This window comes from Mytilus trossulus, chromosome 12 (assembly GCF_036588685.1).
Source record: "Mytilus trossulus isolate FHL-02 chromosome 12, PNRI_Mtr1.1.1.hap1, whole genome shotgun sequence".
NCBI lineage: Eukaryota > Metazoa > Mollusca > Bivalvia > Mytilida > Mytilidae > Mytilus > Mytilus trossulus.
Window position 1 is genome coordinate 48,548,544 of NC_086384.1, and position 26,863 is coordinate 48,575,406.

The 26,863-nt window shown below is 31.8% G+C and overlaps 2 protein-coding genes across 2 annotated transcripts; both read right to left on the bottom strand.

The window, feature by feature from the left end:
• Positions 1 to 7,773: 7,773 nt before the first annotated feature.
• On the bottom strand, positions 7,774 to 14,073 carry LOC134693685 (C-type lectin domain family 6 member A-like). Its single transcript, XM_063554582.1, has 4 exons — positions 13,923 to 14,073; positions 12,483 to 12,719; positions 10,693 to 10,863; positions 7,774 to 8,036 (listed from the first exon to the last, which is right to left on the bottom strand). The coding sequence occupies exons 1-4, from the start codon at positions 13,969 to 13,971 to the stop codon at positions 7,798 to 7,800; spliced, it is 696 nt and encodes a 231-aa protein (XP_063410652.1). The 5' UTR covers positions 13,972 to 14,073; the 3' UTR covers positions 7,774 to 7,797.
• Positions 14,074 to 16,702: 2,629 nt separating this feature from the next.
• LOC134692153 (C-type lectin domain family 4 member E-like) lies at positions 16,703 to 25,106 on the bottom strand. The gene is made up of 4 exons (XM_063552592.1): positions 24,970 to 25,106; positions 20,664 to 20,900; positions 18,118 to 18,288; positions 16,703 to 17,078 (listed from the first exon to the last, which is right to left on the bottom strand). The coding sequence occupies exons 1-4, from the start codon at positions 25,037 to 25,039 to the stop codon at positions 16,867 to 16,869; spliced, it is 690 nt and encodes a 229-aa protein (XP_063408662.1). The 5' UTR covers positions 25,040 to 25,106; the 3' UTR covers positions 16,703 to 16,866.
• Between the last annotated feature and the right edge of the window lie 1,757 nt (positions 25,107 to 26,863).

Sequence of the window (26,863 nt, forward strand, 5' to 3'; positions counted from 1 at the left end):
ATTCCCATTTAAACAAACCTGAACACACATTAGCTTTTTATTATATTCAATATATAAGAAAAAAAGAAATGGTGAAATAAGAATTCGTTTTTAGCAGCCAGTTCAGTTCAATTTTGTTAAAATAAGCTAATGAACATTGCTAAGGAATAATTCACTTGGCAGTGAATAGCTCGATCTAATTGAATCTGTATGCATGTGACTTTCAATTCTACCCCTTATGCCGGCGTCACATGTTGGCGTATAGACCGGCGTGCAACAAACGTACAGAGAAAAATTGACAAAGTTGGTATACGTTAGTTGCACGCCAGAGGAACGCTAAGTAATCGTTAAACGCACGTTCCATACGTTTGAAATACGTCGAAATACAAAGGTATAACCTTGGTGAAATGCAGCATAAACATTTTCATCCAGCTCAAGGATGTGTCTAGCGTATATCTGTACGCTACACACACGTTATACATACGCTACAAGCGCTTTTAACGTACTACATATAAGTTTGAGACACGTTTAGGGCACGTTGTATACGTTTCGAGATCGTTCGACTTTAAGTAAAACGTATGTGGGTGTGTTTGTAACAAACACTCCATAACGTAACGTCCAAGATACGACTGGGACGCGTATCAAATAGCGTGCATTCCATCTACGTCAGACAAGCGCCAGGCATACGCAATCATAGTTTCTTGAACGCCCGATTAACGCCTAGGTACGCCCAATACACGCTTAGAGCTCTTTATGCACACGTTACAGATATGATTGACAGGTTGAATGCATCCACAATGACTAGCGTATTGGTAGAGTACATGATTTGTTAACACGCCCGGTGTACGTTGGAGCTACAAGCTGATGTGTGACGCCGGTATTAGCTAGAGATGGGTTAGGCAGAAATAAGGCATGTTCAGTTATTAAAAGGAAAAGAATGTCAACATTGAAAGAAAAACAAGGGTAAACTATTTTATTCGATCCATAAACACCTGATGCCAATTCAATATACACTTTGTTTTTAAATTATGATTTCATTCATTCATTTATTTTAAGGCTTTAAACATGTATTATTTTATCTAAATTTGTATTTCCGGCTCGTTTTCCATATAAAAATACAGTTTCAATTTGAATTTAAAAAAATGCATAATAGTGATGGCCCATTCATTAATAGTGATCCGTTGGAAAATATTTCAACAAGATTTGAAATCAAGTTCATTACTGGATTTAGTTCCAGGCGTTCAGATTATAATTAGATTTTTTATAAACCAACAGAGAAAAACACATGAAATACATGCAATAAATTTATAAGTTCTCAATAATTCTCTAGTATTTAACAGATAAAAGCTAATACAAACATAAATCTTTTGAACTTCTAGACTGTTCAATAAATAAATGTGTTTTTTTTTTAATAAAGTGGGCTACTATATAACGGTGAAACTCGAAACGAATTCCATAATATGGTAAAAGAACAATGAACTTATGATAAACCATTTTAATTAACCGGACAATGATCCTTTTTTGTTCACGAAAATAAGCATCATGGAGCAAAAATTACAAAAAATGTACTAGTAGTCGTATACTTAGTTCGCCTTTCTGAACTGATATGCAGAATTTCTAGATAATGATAATGATTAAGATAAAGATAATGTTCAGGATAATGATAACTTCAGAGATGTAGAAAGTTCAGATTGCAGGCATCTAAATCTAATTAGTTCTAATTCAACACCAGTTTACGACCTAAGCGAAGTCAAGGTACGAAAATTTCTACAGTCCTATTGTTAAAGTATTTCAAATCTTGGTCCTTTTTTAAAATTTTGATGAGTTTTTTTAGCATCTTTATCATCTGCTTGCAACATTACATTCGTATCATTCTATTGTCACTCAGTGTAAACTTAAAAAAATGTTTAAGAGATTATTCCCTTAAAAGATGAATAGATTTATGTTTCGAAATACAGACTTGTTAAATGATTGGTAATGTCTAATTTCTGTCTATTTTAAACAAAGCGGAAAGAACGATTGCATGTTGAAAATAGAAAATGCCTTCAATTTTTGTTTTCTTATATGGGAATCAATGCTATCAACACCAGGGACTTTCTTCATCATAAAATAAGTGACATATTATACAACTCCGCTTTTTGAAAAAAAATCCGTCCGTCAGTCTCTATTGTTTCGGAAAGCTATATTGCAGGAATTGCACTGAAAAAATACCATTGCAAGAAGTGTATTTCATGAACGGTATGTACTATAAATGACATTAACTTCATATTCAAATTAACACCATAGTGTTTTCGTCATGACTCAGAAAAGGTATGAATATTAAACCTATATATACATTACATTTCAGTGAATAATACTAAAAATTTAAAAGCGCATTTTTTTTTTTGAATGTTTAAATTTCACATATGAACTTATTTGTCTGGTTGCAATATTCATCATATAGAAATCCTTTTTTGTTAATACTTCCGTCACTGAAAAATGTTCCACAATTTGCCGGAAATTTCGAAAAATCAATGTCAATGTTGTTTGGTTGGCCTGGTGACTCAAATTTGAAGTAGTTCATTAAGTTTGATGTGATCCATTTCCACATCCCCTCAGTTTCTAAAGCGAAAAAAATCTTGCTTTTTTATTGGCCTTGCCTACATAGACATTACTGAATTTATCGTTTTAGAATCTTATGCATTCTGGGTAATATATATAAAAATGTACTCCAAAGCGGCGCGATTTTTTATTATCAATGTCATACACTATTAGAATTCAACTAGTGACGTAACGTAATTTTTGTGTACGAACAAAGGACTTTTATGATATGTTTGTGAGTGACTAGGTCCAGTTAATACACAAAAAAAGTCCTTTAAAAAGGCCTTTAATCCTTAAAATTCTTTAAAAAGTAAAATCACAAAAATACTGAACTCAGAGGAAAATCAATACGGAAAGTCCATAATCACATGGGAAAATCAAATAACAAAACGCATCAAAAACGAATAGACAAGAACTGTCATATTCCTGACTTGGTACAGGCATTTTCAAATGTAGAAAATGGTGGATTAGAGATAGGGAATACATTTGTATATTTATGTCATTAAATAGGCTTCGTCAAGCGTACGTACCTTTCGTCAATTTGTAATACCAGCGTCACACTGTTCCGATTTTTACGCCAATGGCAACACGATTATGGAAATTTTCAAAATCGGGACTGATCGTATCCAGATCGTGCTATTCGTAGTGACATCTTTAACCATCTTTAACCATCGGCCACTTTTTCTAGCCTTCGGAGACAACTTCGGGAAGGGTTCTTAATTTTTTAACATGTTAAAAAATCACAGAAGGTGCGTCCGATTTGGAGGGTTCGTATTGAGTTTGTATCACCATCCTCACCATCGTAATGTTACCGGAAATGCATCTTTGAACATCGTATTGCATTCGTGTTTCCATCGTTTCCATCGGGCAGTTTTGACATTACGATGTCTACACGAAAGTCTTACGATGGCAACACGACTTCGTGAAGACCTCGTGATCCCGTCGTGTTGCTATCGATGGCGACAAGATGGAACTAGGACGGCAATAAAACCAGCTAAATATAATGCCTCGTTCATACGGATATTTAATTCGAATTCGTTCACACGCTCTTCTTTTTTAATTCGAATTAACTAATTCGAATTAGTCAATAGCATTAGAAATACGTTTTTGTTAATACGAATTAAAAGCTAACGTCGTTTGGACAGTAAAACAAATTTGACGTAAAAGTTTCGAATGCGAATCGAATTCGAATTGCGTGTGAACTCAGCATAAGTTAATTTTCGCGCTAAAATACATTTAAAGTGCCATGCGCGATATGCGCGATATGTACTGGCTAGTCTAATACGACATTTAAAAAAAGACGTTTACAAAACAAGGAGCTCATATCATATAATTCAATGAGAACAAGAAAGGCGACAGCGTTGTTTCTATTAATTCAAATGGAACAAGAAGAGTAGCTATTACAGGCTCAGGATTTTCTTTTACAAGTAAAATATTATTTTTTGTCAATTTTTTATATCAAGTAACATAATTAAAATCATAAACGCGCCTCTTACACCAACACTGCAGGTACACGTATATAGAGAAAACAAAATTTTCTTCATTATTCTGATTTTTTATGTATCGTCTGAGTTGTTGTTACAGGAATGTTTACTTCATAACCATTTTGTTTTCTATATGTCATATTTTGCCGCATTTGTTGCTTTCCCCACATCCTTCCTTTTGTCTAAATCATTATGAAATTCGCCTGGAAAGAACTCTTATGAATAAAAGGGATCATAAAAGACATTTAATTTACCTTACCTTTAAGATAGATTAGTAAACATGGGCATAGTTATCGGTGATTATTCAGACTAGTGCACACACTTTACAGTTCAAACAAGGCAATGCCTAGCGCGGCATCCCCTCGTATTAACATATTGGGTACAAATCTGGTCACTATATTTGTATATGACACATGCAGAAAATGGTAAATTGAATATGCATATTTGATACATAAACTTTTTTTTTAGAAATCAACCAAAACATTCAGTAACTGGAAATACCTTTAATATTGTCTTTAGAACCAGCAGGTAAAAAAATGAGCAACCAATTTCCTGTGTATTATGCAATTTCAAGGAGAAAAACAAGTCCATCTGTATGACCTTGACCTTTGGCCTGGGACGTAAAAAATGTCAGATCATTACAAGAAGGATAAGGGGATAATAAACTAAGTTTTATAAGAATTAGACAAAAAAATCGATTTCCCTCCATGCATGGCAGACTTTTACAGAAACAATATGTTGTCGAAATTCTGCTCGTATCATAAAAAAGTTCAAAACAGGTAGAACGCATTTTTGTACAATATAATATATATTCAATATTGATCAAACAATTATCGTGATGCCTTCGGCATATAATTATATAATTTGAATGCATCGTAAGCTGTACACAACGTCTTTTAGATATCGTATGGCCATCGTGCCATTATCGTAATCCATCGTGTAGCCTTCGTAATATATCGCGTAGCCTTCGTGATTCATCGTGTCGGCTTCGGCTGAGATATGAAGCTTAAATACCCGTCTTCGGTTAACCTTCGTATGCTCATCTTTTATTATCGTATATAATTTCGGCACCATCGTATACACTTCGTTATTCATCGTACTTGCTTCGGTCTCTTTTTTGGTATTTTAATGAGATGGGACAAACTTCGTACAAACTTGTAATTTTCGCATTCGGGTGTCCATTGTATATAAAAATCGGGAGAGTAAAACGCGGGTATAAGAAAGCTCTTTTAGGACGTTTGATGACCATTTTTGTCATCAGTATCATTTTGGGTTACATATCATTCATTCTGTTTATTTTTCCTGACTGTTAACTTAAAAGATGTTTGAAAGATCAAACCCTAGATAAAGGATAAGTATCAAGTCAGGAAGATGGTAGTTCTTATCTTATAGTTTGCTTATGTGTGTGTTACATTGTCGTTTGTTTTTTGTTTCACAATAGTGTTTCTGTTGTTTCGTTGTTTTCTCTTTTAGTGGATGTGTATTCATTGGTTTTAGTATGTCACCTGGATTTGTTCTCTCTCAATCAAATATATTAGAATTATAAGCTTGGTACCTTTGATAACTATTTTTGCAGCACTAGCTTTTGATCCAACAAAGCTATGGTCAAAGACATTAACATATTCAAACCATTGAAAGTCATCCGAATCTAGATTACTCATTGGGACGTTTGATGGCCACGATGAAAAAAGGAAATGACTTCCAATAGTAATCAAAGATACCAGGCTTATAATATGATACGCCAAAGATTTTTATCAAAATCTTTTTTCTCCCACTTTATCTTATTGTCCCACCAAAATAATTGCACCTAAAATATGTAATTATAATCAAGCATTGCCAGAGTTTGATCGAGGAGATAACATTCAAAAACCTTTACATGTGACTTTTCCGACTCTCTATATAGTAAAAGGTAAATTCACAAAAATACTTAACCCCAAAGATAATTCAAAACTGAAAGTTCCAAAATTAAAAGCTCATACACACCAAACGAATAAAAAAGTTGAAAAGAGACAACAGATACCAGAGGGAAAATCAAACACATAGATCGAAAATAAACTGACAAGGCCATTGCTGAAAAAACAAACAAACAAATAACAGTACATTGTAGTACACAACATAGAAAACTAAAGTTTAAGCAACACGATCTCCAACAAAAACTGGGGGTTATATCATGTGCTCCGGAAGGGTAAACAGATCCTGCTCCAAATGTTGCACCTGAATTGACCTCCTACACATTAAATAACTGGTGATTTAAAGATATTTTAACATGAACATCTCCAGAAATTGGTATTTAGATACATGGTCCATAATCGGACACACGAGATTTTAACAGCTTTATTTCGTTTTTATTTACACATGTATTTATATTTTTTAAGACTTAATGAGAAGAGTATTTCATAAACATATTTACAAAAAAATTTAACGTCATGGCTTAGAAAAGTTATAAACATCAAACATATATAATGAATATATTCTAAACCCTATATATATGAGTATTTGGACCGTATGTGGATACCCGTACGGTCTAGTACGAGCTGGATCATATGGGCTGATTTAAGGCGAACATATTTTAATATCTTTTATTGATTTTTAGAAATCATTAACATTACAATTAGATGAAAAGAGTGAATAAGTGAACATGTTATCAATGTCAATTAAGTATTTATTTAAGAATGTTCGCTCCTCTGTTAAAAAAAATAAGCTTTTTGAAAGACTATGATAAATTGATAGTATATAAATAAAGTACCTAAAAAAGTTTGAAAAAGTGGAGATATAAGCCATTGAAAATTTGAGGGAAATAATTCTCTCTAGACTTTTCATATATTTAACATTGGCAGCTTATTCGTTTCAACAACTATGAAAGCATAACAAGAATTTTATAAAATTTTGAAATATGGCACATTTAACTTTATGTATCAAAATCATGAAAAGAAAAGTAGGGGTTAGTGGGCAATTTATTTTAAAATCCGAAAATCTGCCAAACAATCAAAAGATTGGGGAGCAAGCATCCTTAATTGTCTATATGAATCCGACATGTATTTTGTCACTTACACCATGGCAAAACTTGCTGTCATATTTGTTACAATAAAAAAAATGTCGTATAATTGCCGATGAGACAAATCTCCACAAGAGCCCAATGACAAAGACATCAACAATTTACATGTTGTGTGCATGCATGTTCTTTTGCATTGTCATGTCTTACCAGGCACTGCCTATAAGAGATAAGCTTTTCAAAATGTTAAAGTAACAAATAGTTCTACCTTTTTAAATCTTTGCATTTGTTTTATACAGGTTTTACTATTTTCCTTAATTATTGTATTTTCAATAGATTCTTTCAAGTATTTTTGTCGGTTTTTATAGGAATATCAAAATCTTAAATTATTAGGTATCCTACAAAAATGTCTTCCAACATTATAAATAATTCCTGTAACTTCAATTTCAGTGAGCAAATTAAAATTCCATGCAATTTGCTAAATACAGGAGATTAACATATTCAATTGACATTTTGGTTGATAAATAGATAGGAAATCGTTGTATAAATTCGACTCTAATGAACTTGACCACCGTCTCAAAATTATCCAGACCGTACGCGTACGGTTGGACTGTTTGAGTATTTGGAGAAGTACGTATACGGCCCCGACCGTATGCGTTCGTTCATAATACGCATTCTGTCCAGAACATAAACTTAAAATGTCAGTGAATTATATATTTGCTGCTATTTGAAAAAACCTAAAAACGCAATTTTTTTTTAAGTTTAAATTTCACATATGAACTTTTTTGTCTGGCTACAATATTCATCATACAAGACTCCTGTGTTACTGACAAGTGTTCCACAATTTGCCGAAAAAGACGGAAAATCATGGTCATAATTGTTTGGTTGACTTGGAGTCTTAAATTTGAAGTAGTTCATTGAGTTTGGTATGATCCATTTCCACATCCCCTCAGTTTCCAAATCAGAAGCACCGACAAAAAAATTGGTCTCTTTATCATCATCTGAAAGAATAATTGTTTTATTATTGCCCTTGTCTACAAAGTATTTTCTGAATTCTCATTTTTCAATCTAATACACTTTTCTTTAAAAGTGTACACTAAGTGTCGTGATTGGTTACAAACGTCATACATAATTAAAATTCAACTAATGACGTTATGTTATTTTTTTGTTTGCAGTACGGACAATACAACGTATAAAAGTCCTATAGATTCTATAGTGGTCTATTACCTATTGTAAAATCACAGAAAATATCTATCCTATAAATAATTTACAGCGCTTTGCAACCAAAACGAATGAAAAACCAATAAAGAAATACTTTGAAGATAAGTTGGCAATGTCATATTTTTCTAAAATCCTAAAGTTGACAAATTAACTGCACCCACATAACTGACGGCTAACCAATTTATCATTTGAAAGTAGTCAATGAAAGTAGTCAATGAAAGTGTCCTATTTGTTCTTCGAAAATTGTTTTGTTATAACTTAAACCGTAAGTTGTATTTCCCTTTTTAACCGACTGTGAGGTATGGGATTTTCACATTTCTGAAGGCCGTATGATTGCATATAATTTCTTACATCCACTTCATTTGAAATTTTGTGAATGGTTGTCCAATTGCCAATTATACAACATCTTCTTTTTATAAACTAATACATGAAATTATAAATTTAGAACTTTGTTTTAGAATAACTGAATACATTGTGTATGATAGTCAAGTGGTTTTACATTTCGGTAAACATCACACGATCTTTCTGAACCCTTAAATTGGTGCATCTGACGTTTTGACGTATAGTATTAAAAGAAATAACTGATTATTGTATTTGTAACGAAATGATATTTAAAATTATCGAATTGCCTTATGCCCGCGTCACACTGTGCCGATTTTCATATACGATGGACTCCCGAATGCGAAAATTGTAAGTTCGTACGAAGTTGTTCCCGATCTCGTTAAAATACCAAAAAGTGACCGAAACAAGTACGATGAATAACGAAGTCTATACGATGGTGCCGAAATTATATACGATAGCAAAAGATGGACATACGAATGTTAACCGAAGAGGGGTATTCAAAGTTCATATCTCAGCCGAAGCCTACACTATGGATCACAAAGGCTACACAATGGATTACGAAGGCTACACGATGGATTTCGACGATGACGCGATGGCCATGCGATGTCTAAAAGTTGCTCATTTTTTTTACCTGCTGGTTCTAAAGACAATATTAAATGTATTTCCAGTTACTGAATGTTTTGGTTGATTTAAAAAAAATAGATTATGTATCAAATATGCATATTCAATTTACCATTTTCTGCATGTGTCCCCAATATGTTACATATACAAGGGGATGCCATGCTCGGCATTGCATTGTTTGAACTGTAAAATATGCGCACTAGTCTGAATAATCACCCATAATTATGCCAATGTTTACTGATCTATCTTAAAAATAAGGTAATGGGTTCGTTGGTCCCTTTTATTCAAATAGAGCTCTTTCCAGGAGAATATCATAATAATAAATACAGGATGTGGGGAAAGCAACATGTGCGGCAAAATATGACATATAGAAAACAAAATGGGTATGAAGTAAACATTCATGTGACAACAACTCAGACGATACATAAAAAAAATCAGAATAATGAAGATAAAGTTGGTTTCCCTATATACGTGTACCTGCAGTGTTGGTGTACGAGGCGCGTTTATGATTTTCATTATGTTACTTGATAAAAAATTGACAGAAAATAAAATTTTACTGATAAAAGTCAATCCTGAGCCCGTAATAGCTGCTCTTCTTGTTTCATTTGAATTAATAGAAACAACGCTGTCGCCGTTCGTGTTCTCATAGAATCATATGATATGAGCTCCATTTTTTGTGAACGTCTTTCTTAACTGTCGTATTAGACTGACCAATGCATATCGCGCATGGTATAATACTTTAAATTTATTTTAGCACGAAAATTAACTTACATTAAGCTGGATTTATTGATTGCCGTCGTAGTTCCATCTTGTCGCCTTCGTACTTTTATTCGATGGCAACACGACGGAGTTACGAGGTCTTCACGAAGTCGTGTTGCTATCGTAAGACTTTCGGGTAGCTTCGTGATTTATTCGTGTAGACATCGTTATGTCAAAACTGCCCGATGGAAACGATGGAAACACGAATGCAATACGATGTTCAAAGGTGCATTCCAGGTGACATTACGACGGTGAGGATGGCGATACGAACTCAATACGAACCCTCAACATCGGACGCACCTTCGGGGATTTTTTAACATGTTAAAAAATTTAGAACCCTTCCCGAAGTTGTCCCCGAAGGCTAGAAAAAGTGGCCGATGGTTAAAGATGGTTAAAGATGGCACTACGAATAGTCCGATCTGGATGCGATCAGTCCCGATTTTGAAAATTTCCATAATCGTGTTGCCATCTGCGTAAAAATCGGGACAGTGTGACGCGGGCATAATTAAGCATGTTAAGTAAACAATCAGAACAGAATATCATTTGAAAACACAGATTGTAATATTGATGTTAAGCTACGCCACATCATTATAAGCAAGCGCATCATTAATAATTATTGTTAGTTTTTTTATTTCTTCAGTTACCCAAGATTGTTGTTTACTTATGACAACTTGAAAATATCCGCGAATGTCTAACTACTAATGATTTACTTACAGAAATTACAGATGAAATCGAGACAACTATTATGCTTAGTTTCAGTGTCTAACACTATTAAATGTCCTCCTTTGTTCTCACAGTATCGCTGGGCGTCATACCATGCCAGTTTAATCTCACTTATCATTAAGCATAAATCATTGAACACCAGGAAGTTAGTTTTTGAACAAGCTAAATAATAAAGAATTTATTATTATGTATATCTGTTGAGGATGTTCTTTTATTAAATGGGTATGAAAAGAAAACTCGAATTAAACCGCTTATGTTTATTTTTGAAATATTTTCATGGTTCCATGAATTATTTTTCTTATTACTTAAATAGTATGTGTTATACATAAATAAGCTAACAAAATTGCGAGCACACTTGATTACGTACGAACTCATCTCATGACTTACAAACACTTTTAAGGATCCATCTTTCACGTCCACATAACGTCAATGTTGGCGAGTTGACTACAATCTTTGTTGTTTTATAGGGGAAAATTTAGTAAATTAATATACGTCATCAGGGACCGCCCGTTATGGGCTTTCTGTATAAAAATGATGTCATTTGCTCTTCTGATTGGAAGATAATGTTTGTAATAAATATTTTTTGGTAGATGGATCAAAACTAGAGTGGAAAAATATAAAAAATAAATGCTGAATGTACTTTTTTTTCCTTACAGGCTTAAATAGTAATGGGGGTCAGTATAGGGATTCAGTGCGAATCTACATTCAATTTGTGTGTAATCAAGGCCATGTGAATGCCAACAAATGCCACCTGACTCTATGCTTTTATTGTTTCAAAAGATAGGGCTAAATTTGAACTTTCATGATTGATATATGAAAGTTTCTAATTTCTAAAGGTAAATCAGTTTTAAATTTATTTCCATACATAGATTAGCATTTAAGTAAATAGAAGATATTTTATTGAATTTACCCCTTATTGTAGAGTTTGGCTATTTTTGTGATAAGTTAGTTTAGTTTCATGGTAAGACAATGCACACTCATCTGTTTTTTGTAACTAGTTTATAGCTATACAATTTAATACCGTGACATCATGAAGCAGAGTAAAAATAGTGTTCAGAATGGTTAACCATGGTTAAATTTTGCAATTACGATTTTGTCCAGTCCTTGTGAGTTGGTATTGATATAAACTGGTTTGCAATTGGTTTTCTAATTCACAATAAATGTATGTGTACATGTTAGAACATTAAAGGAGTTTATCTGACATATTACCAATTTGTTTTTCCTTTATGCATGCATCGTTATGCCACTATTTATAGGCATTATGTTTTCAGTTCTGTGCGTTCGTCCGTTCGTTCGTCCGTTCGTTCGATCGTTCGTCTGTACCGCGTCAGGTTAAAGTTTTTGGTCGAGGTAGGTTTTCATGAAGTTGAAGTCACATCAACTTGCAACTTAGTCAACATGTTCACAATGATATGATCTTTCAAATTTTAATTCCAAATTAGAACCTAAAAGATGAAAGTGCGATAGGCATCCATGTACTGGGGACACATTCATGTTTTGTATAGTTTAATACTATTCAATACACATCTATTAAACATCCCACATGCAAGACAATTACAAAAATCAGTTTAACAAAATTCATCAAAAGAGTCAAGAATGTCATACTTGAATGAAAAGAAAGAAAATCACTTTTTTAAAATGTTTTGTTGTTTTCTCTTACATAATTAGGTAAAGCATTAGAACTAGATGTTAATAAATACCTCAGGTCTGCGTTTATCGTCTGAGTCATGTTGCGCAGTCCTTTCATAATTGGTTTGATTTTTATTTATAAAAACACCCACCTTGTGTTCGCTTTGTGTAAGTATTGACCAGTCCATGATTGGATGAATCTGTTGACCATGATGACAGGCCGAAACATAAATCTTGATGCAGATACATAGACTTGCAGGAATAATATTGTGCACAAATTGCAGCGCATTCTTCAAGAGAATACGACACATACTGAAATACATATTCGGCAGATTGATTTGAAGATAAGCTGGTCGGTAGCTTCTCAAATGTCCAACTGCCAAACGTTCCTTAAAGTATAAATGAACAGTATTATGATTTAGTATTTACAAAACCGAGTTTGTTTAAATTTGACAGCATTTTTGAAATGCAAGCCTTGTCTTGATAACTTTTTATTGCCAAACGTGAATATTGGTACAGATATGAAATTCATTCGATTGAGGTGGTACCTAACACTTTCACTAAAAATAATTTGGCTCGTTTAATTTTCCTAAAATTTTGACAAAGTATTCACTTTGACCCTTTGACAACAATATAAAAATTTGAACCAACCATTTTATCAGAAAAATTACACGGGTTATATAGCAGTTTGACAAAAACTAGTTTTGATCATTGAGAAGCTTAATATTCCCTTTACAACACAACGTAATTAAAACGTTTACCTTATTTTACAGAGTTATCTCCCTGTAGTGTTAGGTACCACCTTAAATTGTTCCTTAAATTCGGACATTTTCCCTGTTGTTGACTTTTGATTGTTTCTCTTATCACAAAACCAAACAAATTCTTATCAATATAAATCGATATATAACTGTATGGTTAGCTATAGGCAAGAGTTCTCAGACAATATACTATAATATGTTTGGAACTCTAACTTTGAATAGGTGAAAAGGTAAAAAAATAGATGCGAAATGTAAAGTTGCTACTTTCTTAATTATACCTCAAAAAAGATCTTTTAAAATCATATGTCATTATTCTGTTGTTTTCTTACATAACGAGAGGGAAATTGTATATGCCGTGTATAAATATAATAATCGATATATAACTGTATGGTTAGCTATAGGCAAGAGTTCTCAGACAATATACTATAATATGTTTGGAACTCTAACTTTGAATAGGTGAACAGGTAAAAAAATAGATGCGACATGTAAAGTTGCTACTTTCTTAATTATACCTCAAAAAAGATCTTTTAAAATCATATGTCATTATTCTGTTGTTTTCTTACATAACGAGAGGGAAATTGTATATGCCGTGTATAAATATAATCTAGAAAATATTATACTAATATATAATTTTTTTATGTCGAAATCATCTGCCGAAAACAAACATTACCATGCTGAAAAGAATTACGAAAAAGACAATATACATAAAATTTAACAGCACATTAAAATAACCAATTGAATATAGCTGGTCTTTTCAATACGTAATCATTTCGAAAACGAAACAAATATACAAAGAGTCTCAAACTTAGTTGATGTCATTCAACACTAACTTACGAGTTGTAGTTATCAACAAAAGCATTCCAATAATTCCATTCTTCCACATATTCAAGATTTTTAGTATAGTTCTGAGGGTGAATACACTTAAATAAAACTAGATGCAAAATTTTGTTGTCACTCATTCAACGTAGAAAAGACAATTGGTGTCGTGGTGTATGTGTTGTTGAATTAAGTTTATTCTTATTTTGTATGTCATACTATGATGACGTAATATCTTTAATTAAGTTATTGTATCAGAATTATTTTTAAGAATTTAAATCAAAGAAAAATGATAGGTTAACTTGATAATGGCTTTTAAGTATGTTTGCTTAAATCTTTGTCTTTCTTTTCCACACTTCCTGTGTAAAAAGGTTTTTGTTTATATATTAACAGCAGTTCGAACGCACCCGAAAAAAGACAAAATAATCTGTACCTATAAGTATTCAAAGCAGTTGTTATCATGATCGATTTTTTTATGTTTACCTTTCACATAAATAGACACAATAAGGAGTATTGACTAACTGAAAAGTTATATAAAATCACTTTACTTGAATTGATCGTCTTACATACCAGATTTATTTCCCCTTTGCCACCAAACAGTAAATGCTTTATAATGTTTGTTTACTTTATATTAGAAATGGTCATAGTAAGTGGTATCGACCTTCTGACAACGTGATATACAACAATTTTAACTTCAGTACGATATTGACGAGCATTAAGAGTCTTAAAAGTCACCAGAAGCACAATTTACAACGTTTTTCGTAAGGACAGGTCCAAATTTGATATTAATAAAAGCTTCCTGTCTTCAAAGGAAATGCGATGTTATAATTCATTAAAACTTTTTTTTATTACATTCATACCTGCTTAGAATTATGTATAAATGCCCATATATTTTTCAAATTATTTTGCAATGAAGTCTTCGCTGACAAATTTACGGATCTAATAAAGCCTTTCTTATGTAGTTTTATAATCTGTGTTTGGTGTCAGTGTAAATATCTATGAATTAAAAGATATGTAATCATTTTATTTGTACAACGTCATCTTAAATACCAGGACTAAAATTGTATACGTCAAACGCGTATACAAAAGACTCGTTAGTAACGAGAGAGTAAAAAGATAAAGAAGCGAACTAAAGTATAAAAAAAAATGGAAAGCATTGAGGGTCTTAAATGCAAACACAGTTTGCTATGAAGTCAAAATTATGGATCTTATTAAACATTCTTAATGTAGTGTGATCATTTTTGTTTTCTGTCAGTATAAATATCTATAAATAAATAGTTATGTTTTGACAATAATATCGTGTTTTTTTTTGTAATTAGGATTAATCAATATTTGTGAGTTAGCAATAAACATAGATTCGATAGTTACAAATCAATAAAATTGAACTTTCAACGAATGTCAAATTTCTTAACACCTTGTATGCAAACATTGACGAAACCAGTAAATTAAATATCTTCAAAATGCAAGTTGTCTTTAAAATTTGAACTCACGACACAAAATTTTCATTTTCTGCTTTGTGACCAAAACAAAATAGCACGTGGGTACACTTGAGATTTTGATATATTTGATACGCGAACTAAAATGATTACACATAGCAATGCATAGGCCATACATGGAACGTCGACGAAAGCAAGCTTGATATCGTCTCCTCAAACATTGTGGCGCCTCAAAGTCATGATACGCGAATTGCGGAGCGACGGAGTGAGTGATATTAGCGTAGGGGAGGACGATAGTTATGATAACTATACTGTTTTAAATATTAATATTAATACATTTTTAATATTTAATTTGTATTTATTTCTCAATGTGTGTCCCTGGTTAAATAAGGGATACTAGCTCGCTAATATATTTAATACAGAAACATTGTAAAATACTGTCCCAAGTCATGAGCCTGTAATTTAGGGGTTGTCGTTTGTTGCTGTGTTATGTTTTTTTTTATCATACTTAATAAATACGTAAATAAGTTAGGCCGTTGGTTTTCTCGTTTGAATTGTTTTACATTCGGCATTTCATTTACTTGTATTGCTGACTAAGCGCGAAGGGTTTGCGCCTTGTCGAAGATCGTACGTTAAACTATAAATTTATGTGTCATTCTAGTCTCTTATGGAGCGTTGTTTTATTATTACATGTATAGGCATACCATATCTTTGTTTTATATTAAGTCGATTAAGATGGATCTTTACATTCGATAAACTTTATATAATAACCACGACAATATCTGCCATATGGAAGACTGTTAAAAAACTTATGAAAATATGACTAAGTAATATATAACAGGAATACATACATTTGCATTGCAAAAAGCATTTACTTTTGCCATGTTTGTGCGATTATAATATGTAAATAAAGGCAACAGTAGTATACCGCTGTTCAAAACTAATAAATACATGGCAAAAAATTAAAATCGGGGTAACAAACTAAAACTGAGGGAAACGCATTAAATATAAGAGGAGAACAAAGACACAATACTAAAATGTAACATACAAAGAAGCGGACCAAGTATTGGTATTGTTGTTTTTTTCCTGTAACATATCTTTTATCCAACATTGCACTTCTCAATTGGATTTAAAATACTTTACTCAATGAAGTATGACAATAAATACTAAATATGAACACAAATATACTAATAATATTTAGTAATTTTTTATTATCAATGTTAAAGTATCAGCCCCTCATTTGAAAGAACAAAGTCTCGCCAATACAGATAATTATATTGGTTTTTTTTAACAGGTAATAATGCTTTCACGTGCATGAAATAGGAGATAAAATGATGATACTTAAAGACGAAAAATGTGGTACAAAACAATGTTCTATGAATGGATCCAAAACTAAGTAAACATCTAGTATGAAAAACAGTAATCATCAAATTCACTTGTTTCTGTTAAATAAAAAATGATAACACACACATATTTAGAATGTTTAAATTTCACATATGAAACTTTTTTCCTGGTCGCAATACACATCAACTAGACGTCCTTTTTCTACGAAAAGTACCTTGACTAGAAAGTACTGCACAGTTTGCAGGTAAAGATGTAAACTTGTCGTCGTCATTGTCTGGTTGAAATGGTGTCTTAAAATTGAAGTAGTTCATTGAACTGGGTGTGATCCATTTCCACACTCCTTCGATTTCCAAATCTGATGCACCAACAAAAAACTGATATTCTGAGCCATTATCTGAAAAAAAATCTTATTTGTTTATTTTTTGTATTTTAAAAGTACTTAGCATGCTTAGTTCTAGTACTATTAATTTTATTTAATACATTTAGTACACAGTTTAGTATTTCTATTTGTAAACAAACAATACACGTCTCTTTTTGTAAATAGTTAGTAGCCCTTACAAATAATAGAGGCTGACTTAATCAAAAGGACGTTCGCAAATCATAAGACAAAGAACAAATAACAAAGCAATTACAAAAAACGTCAAGCTAGTCAACGAAATATTAAACTGAAAACTATATAATAATGATATGATAATAATAAATTTGGTGGAGATTTGTCTCATTGGCAATCCTACAACATGCCCTTGTTTTTATATTATCCTAACAATGTCCTTAGCCATTGCATGTGCTAAGTCAACACTTAAACTATAAAAATTCCATCCAATCCATTAATTGATAAAGTCTTACGTTTGATGTACTCGATTTTTGTGGACCTCCCCCTTTTTAATTAACATTGGAGTCAAGACTGTTGGTTATACTGTTTTACATGTATTCCAGATTTCAATACAGTTTTGCTCTGTACATGTAACTTTGTATATGTTTGGCTTTATTTATATTTTGATATGAGCGTCACTGATGAGTCTTATGTAAACGAAACGCGCGTCTATCGTACTAAAAAGTAAAATCACAAATATACTGAACTCAGAGGAAAATCAATTTGGAAAGTCCATAATCACATGGCAAAATCAAAAAACAAAACGCATCAAAAACGAATGGACAAGAACTGTCATATTCCTGACTTGGTACAGGCATTTTCAAACTAAACTATAATCCCGGTACCTTTGATAACTATTAATACTTCGTCTTTTTAGCATCTAAAGGACTATGGGTAAAATCATTGTTCGTACAGCAAAATGAAAATATTGTTACGTCATTGGTTGAATTTCAATTGTCCATAACGTTTTTGACCAATCAAAACGTTTCGGTGTACGCTTTTGAAAATATGAAAATATTACCCAGAGTGCATTACATTCTGAAACGGCGAATTGACTTACAGAAATTATAGATGAAATTGAGACTACTATTATGCTTAGTTTCAGTGTCTAAAACTATTAAATGTCCTCCTTTGTCCTCACAGTATCGCTCGGCGTCATACCATGACAGTTTAATCTCACTAATCATTAGGCATATACCATTGTACAATATGAAGCCGGTTTCTTCACAAGCTAAATTAGAAAAACAAAATAATGTAATGTAATCTGTTTAGCGTTTACATTTGATTATGATGATGAACATTTTTTAAAAATGAATTTTAGTTTATCACTAGAACACACCCGTGATATCGCGGTCCGTGACTGAATTAAAGTATATTACAATAAGTTTGCCTTATTTTAATATTATTATTGTCATCTGATAAAGTCATGTCGATTATAAGATCATGATGCACAGTTTTCTCTGCTTTCAAAATCTTTCTGTTTGAACCCGTCGACCTGGAACCTATCAATTATTGGTATAACTAATAATTTGGAAAACAAAAGGGCCTGGAATGGAGTATTTTTTACTCAACAGTATACAGCAAAATTCTAAATACACCGTTTGGTTGTGCGCCTGTCAGATGCAGAACGTACAGTTAAGGTAATAGGTAACGGGGTGAATATACTATTGGTATCGGTGTCGGATTCAATCCGGAACTTCTTAATTATTGGCAATATTAATTACGTGGAAAGCAAAGGGGCCTGGAGTGGTGTAATTTTTAATCAACACCATTGTACTATATTAGTTATATGTAAAGTTGAATGCTTTGATTCATCGTTTTTACGTGATGACAGCTGACAAATTGGACCTCGTAAATTTAGTATTATAGATACAACAATGTGGTGGTTAGTTTTATATTTTTTTCTATAGTTTTCAAATGTATTCCTTGCAAATACATGAACATATTTGAAAAATCACATGCATGACGTCTTTGATCTTTTCGTTATTCCTTTTTCCTGAGGAACATCCAAAATTAGAATTAGACAGTCGAGGAGCCTGTATTTCAGTGTTTGTCGTTTGTTTATGTGTTACATATTTGTTTTTCGTTCATTTTTTTTTAACATAAATAAGGCCGATGGTTTTCTCGTTTGAATTGTTTTACATTGTTTTATCGAGACCTTTTATAGCTGACTATGCGGTATGGCCTTGCTTATTGTTGAAGGCCGTACTGTGACCTATAGTTGTTAATGTTTGTGTCATTTTGGTCTTTTGTGGATAATCATACCACATCTTCTTTTTTATAATTAATGTAGATTAACTGAAAAATCATGAAAGTTCAATTGTATAACAATAAGAGAGCTTACTGACGTTATCAAAAGAAGATTGTGTGGCTATCTGGATTGTTCTTTGTTACTCCATGCCATGCGAATACAATTTTACAAGTCAGTATTTTCATATCTTTTTCATTTAAGGAAGTGACACTCACAAAAATTATAAAGTTGTAAAAAATTATGAATTTAACGGACTTTGTAGTTTGTTAGTGTTTCCTACACTAAATATAAATGAGAAGTTATGGACATTGAATGTATGCCAGTTGTCTGTCAAAATCCAGCAACACTTACGAAAATAAAAAAAATTAGCTTACGCCAAATTCGTTAAGGTGACAAGTTCCCGATATTTAGTCGTTTATTCATTTCATTCCATTTTGAGAATTTGTTCCGATTGTTTGATCCTGATAAACGATAATTAAATTACAATTCAACCGTTGTCCAAAAGTTATTAAAAATGTTTTGATGAGCCCCTGGTTATAGAACAGAAAAATGCAATTGAATAAGTCATGAATTGCCTTTTTCGAATACGTCTGTAAAGCTCTCTGCAAAGTGTCATAGCTAAATTGCAGATTTGTTGCTTCCCGTTGACGGGTTAATTTTGGAATGATATGCTCTCTCAGTAATAATATATAAATCTATGTGTTTAAAAACTCAAATAGATTTGAGACAACACTTACGGATAAAAAATAAAACCAAAATTAGTATTTAGATTAAAACAAAATTGGTATCAAAATATATATCACAGAGTTATAGTTTGCCGACAAAATATCTTTCAAGTAAAATACAAATAAGAAGATGCGGTTTTATTGCAAATGAGATAACTCTCCAACAGAGACGGCTTAAAAGTAAAAGGAGTAAATACTCCGCTGAAAGTTCAAACTGGAACGTCTCCAATCAAATCACATAGACGTTAGGAATTATAGTTCAACGTAATTAAACATGTACGTGCCTGAGACATACAGAAAAATCATACTTTGCATGTGTAAAAACATAGATATTCGCTAAACGTATCTTATACGATCAACAAAAATGTTGGAGGAACATTGAGTTCATATAAAAGTACTTCCTGTTCAAGAGTTTAGCGTAACAGTTTTTATCGATGAAAACTATACTTTTTATGAAATGAATAAGTGTGAAGAAAATGTAATGTGTTTAATTTCTCTTAATTGGTTAAACAGATCGAATCACAATTTATCAAATAACGTTAGACAGGGACATGATTTGTCGCACACGATATTGTTGTTGAAAAAACTAAAATTCGTATTATATATTGTAATCGTCTAAATATTAAATACCTTCTGAGTGTTTGTAATACGTGTCGACGATGGAATGGTGATAGTTGTCTGGTGTGACGGATAACAGTCCAACACAAGTATTTGCATGCAAATATACAGACTTGCAAGTCGGATACAGTGTACAAATCACTACACACTCTTCCAATGAAAAAGAAGCATGTAAGTATACATGTTGTTCAGGCCATGTTGAAGGTATACTCTGTGGTAATTTTTTAAATGTCCATCCACCTAAAGCTCCTAAAAGTATAAATTAAATACTCACAGATTAAAACACGCAAAATTATGAAATTCACAAATTCACCATTTTTGTCGTCTTCTTAATAAAAACGAACAATGAAATTAAAAAAATAACAATGAAAAAAAAAGAAAAGGACAACAGAAGATCACACACGCTTAAAATTATATGCATATAAATTGAAACTGACAAATATTCTAAATACAATTTAGAAACATGTATTGCGAGAAAATTGTATAAAGTAAAATAAAAAAACTACTGAACTCTGAGGAAAATTTAAAACGAAAAGTCCCTAATTAAATTGCAAAATCAAAAGCTCAAACACATCAAACGAACAGATACCAACTACCATACCCCTGCTTTGGTACAGACATTTTCTCATGTAGAAAATGGTAGATTGAATCTGGCTTTATAGCTAGCTAAACCTTTCACTTGTATGACATCCGTATCAAATTGCATTACTGTAAATTCAGAAATTAATGCGAGGTTTTTATAATTGCGAAAAATGTGACTGAGTTGTAAACGCAATAATTTGAACTCGCATTTTGAAATATTTTATATGAATTTAACAGGATTTTTCTCAAAATCGTAAAAATTAAAATCGCATTTAAGCCTAAAATGACATAATCGCAATAATAAATGCACGCAATAATTTCTGAATTTACAGTATATTGACCACGATGCGTGAAAAACAAACCGACAAAACAGGTAAAAATTTTCAAAATACAGCTGCAGTCATCATTGTATAATAACAGTTTGAGGTTTGTCATTAACATCTGGGTATAGTTAATATAGATGTAACGCGTCTTCTGATTGGCTAACGTTATTTTGTTACCAGCCCACAGACATAATTAAGTCATGTGACCGTGACGTCATCAACTTTTTTTTATGGTTTTCTACGGTTTAAAATGGAAATTGAGAATTCAATTATAAGAAATGACTGTAATATTTTTTGTCTATTCGAAATAACATAAAAAGTGGGGTGCACACTGTTCAATAACCCGCTACACGCGTTATTCAGTGTGTACCAGATTTTTTGAATGTTATTTCTTCATAGACAGAAAAAATATTACAGTCATTCCTTAAAAAACTGAACCCTGTATTGTTTAAACTATTTGCCTGAGGTCAACTTAGATCTTTTCTGTATATTTTCGGACTGTTGAGATTTTAAAATTATCCTGCACTGACTATATTTGAATTTCTTAAAAGCTACTGAACTGTACTGCATTGCCTTTAATCTATGTCTTATAAACACTGAATTTACCGCAGTCAGGAAACTCAAAGTCGACAGAAAACTAAATATGACTAGATTGTTTGACTTTTAGATGATGTTAAGATCAAAATGACAGTTTCAGAGTAAAATATGTACACTAGTAATTCTTACATAATTAGAAATACTTACCTGTTATAACAAGAAATAGAATAGTTTTCGAAATCATCTTGTTATCAAGATTTTTTTCTTTAAAATAAAAATTCACAACATAGCAGAGATATAAACGTGTCCTTTGAAACACATCATTGCGTGTGTGTAAATTAATGAAACATTAATAAAACAATTGGTCAAATCATTTTAAGTTAGTTTTGATTATTTAATGTTTTGTTTATTGAATAAGTGTTAAAGAGCATATATTAATTTGAAATTTTTCAGCCACAAATTAAATTAATTGGAATAGATTTCAACCCAGCAATATTTACGTACTTAAGTAAGACAAACAATGTTTTAAAGCTTTCCATTATGAAAGTGTTAACTTAAAACAAGTCAAAATAAAATTAGAAAAATAAGTAACCTTTTCATCCCTAAACAAAACATTTTCAGTAATTTATGTCCAAAGAAGCAGGACAATCGACAATAAACATATTATCAATACACCTAAAAAAATCGGTCAATGCATCGCAAAAATCTCTAATTGTCTAATTGAATTAATCACATGTGTGTGACCTCTAGATATAGAGGTCCCGTAAACATGTGTGTTGATGTGTTTCGTTTCAGCATTAAATTTTATTCAATGCTGAGAATTTCTTTTTGTTTTTTAAAATATATTAAAATCTCAATATCTTTATTTGCATACTATTTATCAAAATTTACGATAAAAGAGATAACGTTACTCTTAACTTAAACATCACGTTAGTGTGCTCTTTCATTTCACGTGATGTACTTTGTCTTTATGTTCTTTGTATGTTTTTTTATATACATATACGACGTGGCTCTGTCCATGTGTTTTTGTATTAATATAAATTTTGCTTGGTCGATATGCAAATTTGTGCTTCTTTGTTACATTCTTTTGTATAGTGATTAAGATTATAACACAATGTTGACTGCTGCAACCAATTTTCGCCATTTACTCCTATTATGTCTGTTTGTTTCGTTCACACATATTTGTCAACATAAGGAAATTCGATGCAACTGTCATTCAAGTGAGAGGTTTAGCTAGTTTTAAAATCAGATGTTATCCATCATTTTTTAAATACCAAAATAATGCCTGTACCAAGGCGGGAACATGACAGTTGTTATCCAATCATTTAGTGTGTTTGAGCATTTTATTTTTTTCCATTCGATCTTCTTTTTGAGATTTATTGAATTTAAAACATTTTTCATTGTTTAAAGTATGTTTTTTTATGTTTTAGTTAGTGTCATGAAACAATCAATGATACTTCAATGATAGTAAGTAAGCAACTTTATAAGCATCGAAATTCTTTATTTCATGGAATTCATCTAGTCCTGCACCTTAAATATTTATTTATTGGCCCGTTGGCTTTATGTAAGAAACAAAATGTGTATTGACAAAGATTACCTTAGCCGTATTTGGCACAACTTTTTGGAATTTTGGATCCTCAATGCTCTTCAACTTTGTACTTGTTTGGCTTTTTAAATATTTTGATATGAGCGTCACTGACGAGTCTTATGTAGACGAAATGCGCGTCTGGCGTACTAAATTATAATCCTGGTACCTTTGATAACTATTGTGACTGTACTTATTTTTAAAACCGTATAAGTTCCATCAAAAAAATAAACGTGAAGACTTTTTTTACGCGAAACACGTGTCTAGTGTACACAATTATATTCCTGGTATACTGTAAACTAATTTTTTTTCGCGATTTGGTTTATCCTTTCTAGTCCTTTTCGCGGATAATTAATTTTCTTGACTGAGTCTGCTTAGGAATTCCTAATTTCGGTGGCACGTAGTGTAAGGGGAATTAATTGTCTTTTCACGTAGTAGTTCGAATGCGTATCGGTTTTTTTTTTTGGGGGGGGGGAATTATTGTGTTAAATGGAAGGTGTATATATGATCAGTTCTAGCCCTTCCTCTTTGAATTATCCTTATAGTTCAGTTTTTTTGTGATTTAACTTTTACTTCAGTGAACATCAATTTTTTCTTGCCATGATGGACCCGGACATCGAGAATATTGTTACGCTGATTGTTGGGAAGGAAATTCGAAAATCACAGAATAATGTTTTGTCACAAATTGAAGGGAGGTTTTCAATTAAACTAAAAGAATTCGATCATCAACAGAAGGAGAGATCCGAGTTACAAATGAACAGGTGTCAAACTTAAATTATTACCACGTACGCTGTACATATCTGAGAACAAACTGCCACTTATGTGATGAGTAAACAATAACTAGTCAGTTATTTAATCAACTGGCAACTGGCGAATAAAGTTTGTTTAGGGGCCAGCTGAAGGACGCCTTCGGGTGCGGGTGTTTATCGTTGCAGTGAAGACGTACATGTTTTGGTGACCTTCTGCTGTTAACAGTTCAATGGTCGGGTTGTTGTCTCTTTCACACATTCCCCATTTCCATTCTCAATTTTATTCTTTTGCAAATCTTCAAATAGAAAATTCAAAGATTTTGATTTCTTACATATGTTCTATTTTTATCAGGAATAACTTAAAAGTAGGTCAACAAGAGATTTTGAGGATAGAAATACAGGGAATTGCAGGAACTGAAAAAAGCGACACAGGATGTTTGATCTACCTTAACTAGGTAAACATTTTTTGTTCTTTAAACAATAAATGCTTCAAATAAATTAAAAAGGTGAAATCCACAAAATACAAAAAATGTAGTACTAACCATTTGCTCCTGTGAAAAGAATTATTCCCGAAATAACATTAAACATATTAATTGTCTTCTTAAATGACATGATAATACTGTAAAAGATAAATTTTCGGTATATATATATATATCAAAATTTTAGCTGTCTAATTATTTTAACTCTGAGAATGTGTCGTTAAGTTGATAACAATTTGAATACTATCAAAACATCAAATATCAAATCTTTATTTGTTCTGCCATTAAGATTGTATTGACTTGAGAAATTCGATATTAATACAAGTACGAACAATAGGTATAGACATTTCATCAATAGTCATATTTTATTTGGATAAAAAGTTAATAAGTCAGACAGGTTCAACTCTAATACCTCAATTAATACTATTGAAATGGTTCCCTTAGGATGTATACTACATGTACGCTGAAACCTTCTAATGTCTGTGACCAAACTGCCATTCATGTTATGAATGCCGATAACTAGTCAGTTGTGTAATTAACTAGCAATTGGCCAAAAAAAAAATACGCGTAAAGTAGGAAACACGTGACCTGTTTGGGGTATTAGTTCATGTAATCCGTATGCAGATTTTCGCGCTGCATTTAAGACCCGTAAGGAGAGTAAAGGGTAGATAAACATATATTAATGTGGAATATAATACTTCGAGACCACACCAAAACTGTGAAAAGAAAATCAACATAATTTGCTATAATTTAGAATATTTGAAATCAGAAATCATGCCCATTTTTTTAATAAATTATGTGTTCTACTTACAAATAAGTTATATAAAAACCGATAAAAACGCTAGATTAATGGAAAGATATTTTGCATATGGAAATATATCATTTGGATCTTTTCTGTGTACATCCTTTCAAGTGACTTGTGCTATGTTACATTGTAATTATGAGCTTTTGATATCAAAACGAAAATCCTCTCGGGATGAAATATGAGAGATAACTCATTTTTTGTAGATTATGTTCACTGATTTTTTGTGTTGATATTGCACTTACATTATTGAATACTATCTTCCACCTTTCACAGTTCTCCTGCTATAGATGAAAAAAATAGAAAAAAAAAATTTTATGATATAAGAACGATAACTTATACTTAACTGCAAAATAAATGTGCAACACAATTGGAAAGTGATTAGCACCCTGTAGGTATTATATATATATGCATGTAATAAATAAATATGTCTTACTACGTTATAATAAAAGCCTCTTAGGTGTTGAACAATTATCAACAAAACATCGATCAAGAGAGAGGGAGAGAGAGCGAAAGATAGGGTCATTTTCAAGGAAATATCAAGCAATTATGCATTACATCAGTGCACTGTAATGTTTCTGTGTTGACGTTCTATTTTTTTTCCAGATAATAATCTGTGTTTTTGATCAAATTATAATCTGTGCAATTAAACTTTGATCTCCTCTTAATTAATTATCGATGATGTAATACCTTTTAACACAATAGCAATATCAATTTATATGTTAGCTTAATGATAAGTGCTGTCAATGCAATTTATTTCAATCTAATCAAGAGGAAAGGGAATTTGCATATTTTAATGATTTACAATCTTTTGAGCTAATTGATGCCAATAACATGAATAACTATCGAATCAAATATGTATGAAAAAGTAACTAAATAGATTACGCCTTTTTTTAATATACGCAATCCATTAAAATGTAAACTTGTGATTTGGTGTATTTTTTTTCACAAACAACTTTGATCCTCATTCTGACTTTGCATGCGGAAAGGTTTACATAATATTTTCAAAGTGGGAGATACCTTTTTCACATTTGACATAATTATTTACGTTTTTTGTATATCATCTAGCTGCAATGTAAGAACTGACCTGTTGGACTACGTAGTTTAGCTAAAAATAAGAAGATTCTAAATGACATAATAAATCATCAACTGTAT

Excerpts from the sequence above, each read along its gene's own strand:
- LOC134693685 (XM_063554582.1), bottom strand. The coding sequence starts at position 13,971 with ATGTGGAAGAATGGAATTATTGGAATGCTTTTGTTGATAACTACAACT. Across the intron at positions 10,864-12,482 it reads TTACACAAAGCGAACACAAG|CTTGTTCAAAAACTAACTTC; the intron begins GTGGGTGTTTTT and ends TTTATTATTTAG. Across the intron at positions 8,037-10,692 it reads CGATTTCATCTGTAATTTCT|ATGATGATAAAGAGACCAAT; the intron begins GTAAGTAAATCA and ends TTATTCTTTCAG.
- LOC134692153 (XM_063552592.1), bottom strand. The coding sequence starts at position 25,039 with ATGTCATTTAAGAAGACAATTAATATGTTTAATGTTATTTCGGGAATA. Across the intron at positions 18,289-20,663 it reads GTATTACAAACACTCAGAAG|CTTGTGAAGAAACCGGCTTC; the intron begins GTATTTAATATT and ends TTTCTAATTTAG. Across the intron at positions 17,079-18,117 it reads CAATTTCATCTATAATTTCT|ATAATGGCTCAGAATATCAG; the intron begins GTAAGTCAATTC and ends ATTTTTTTTCAG.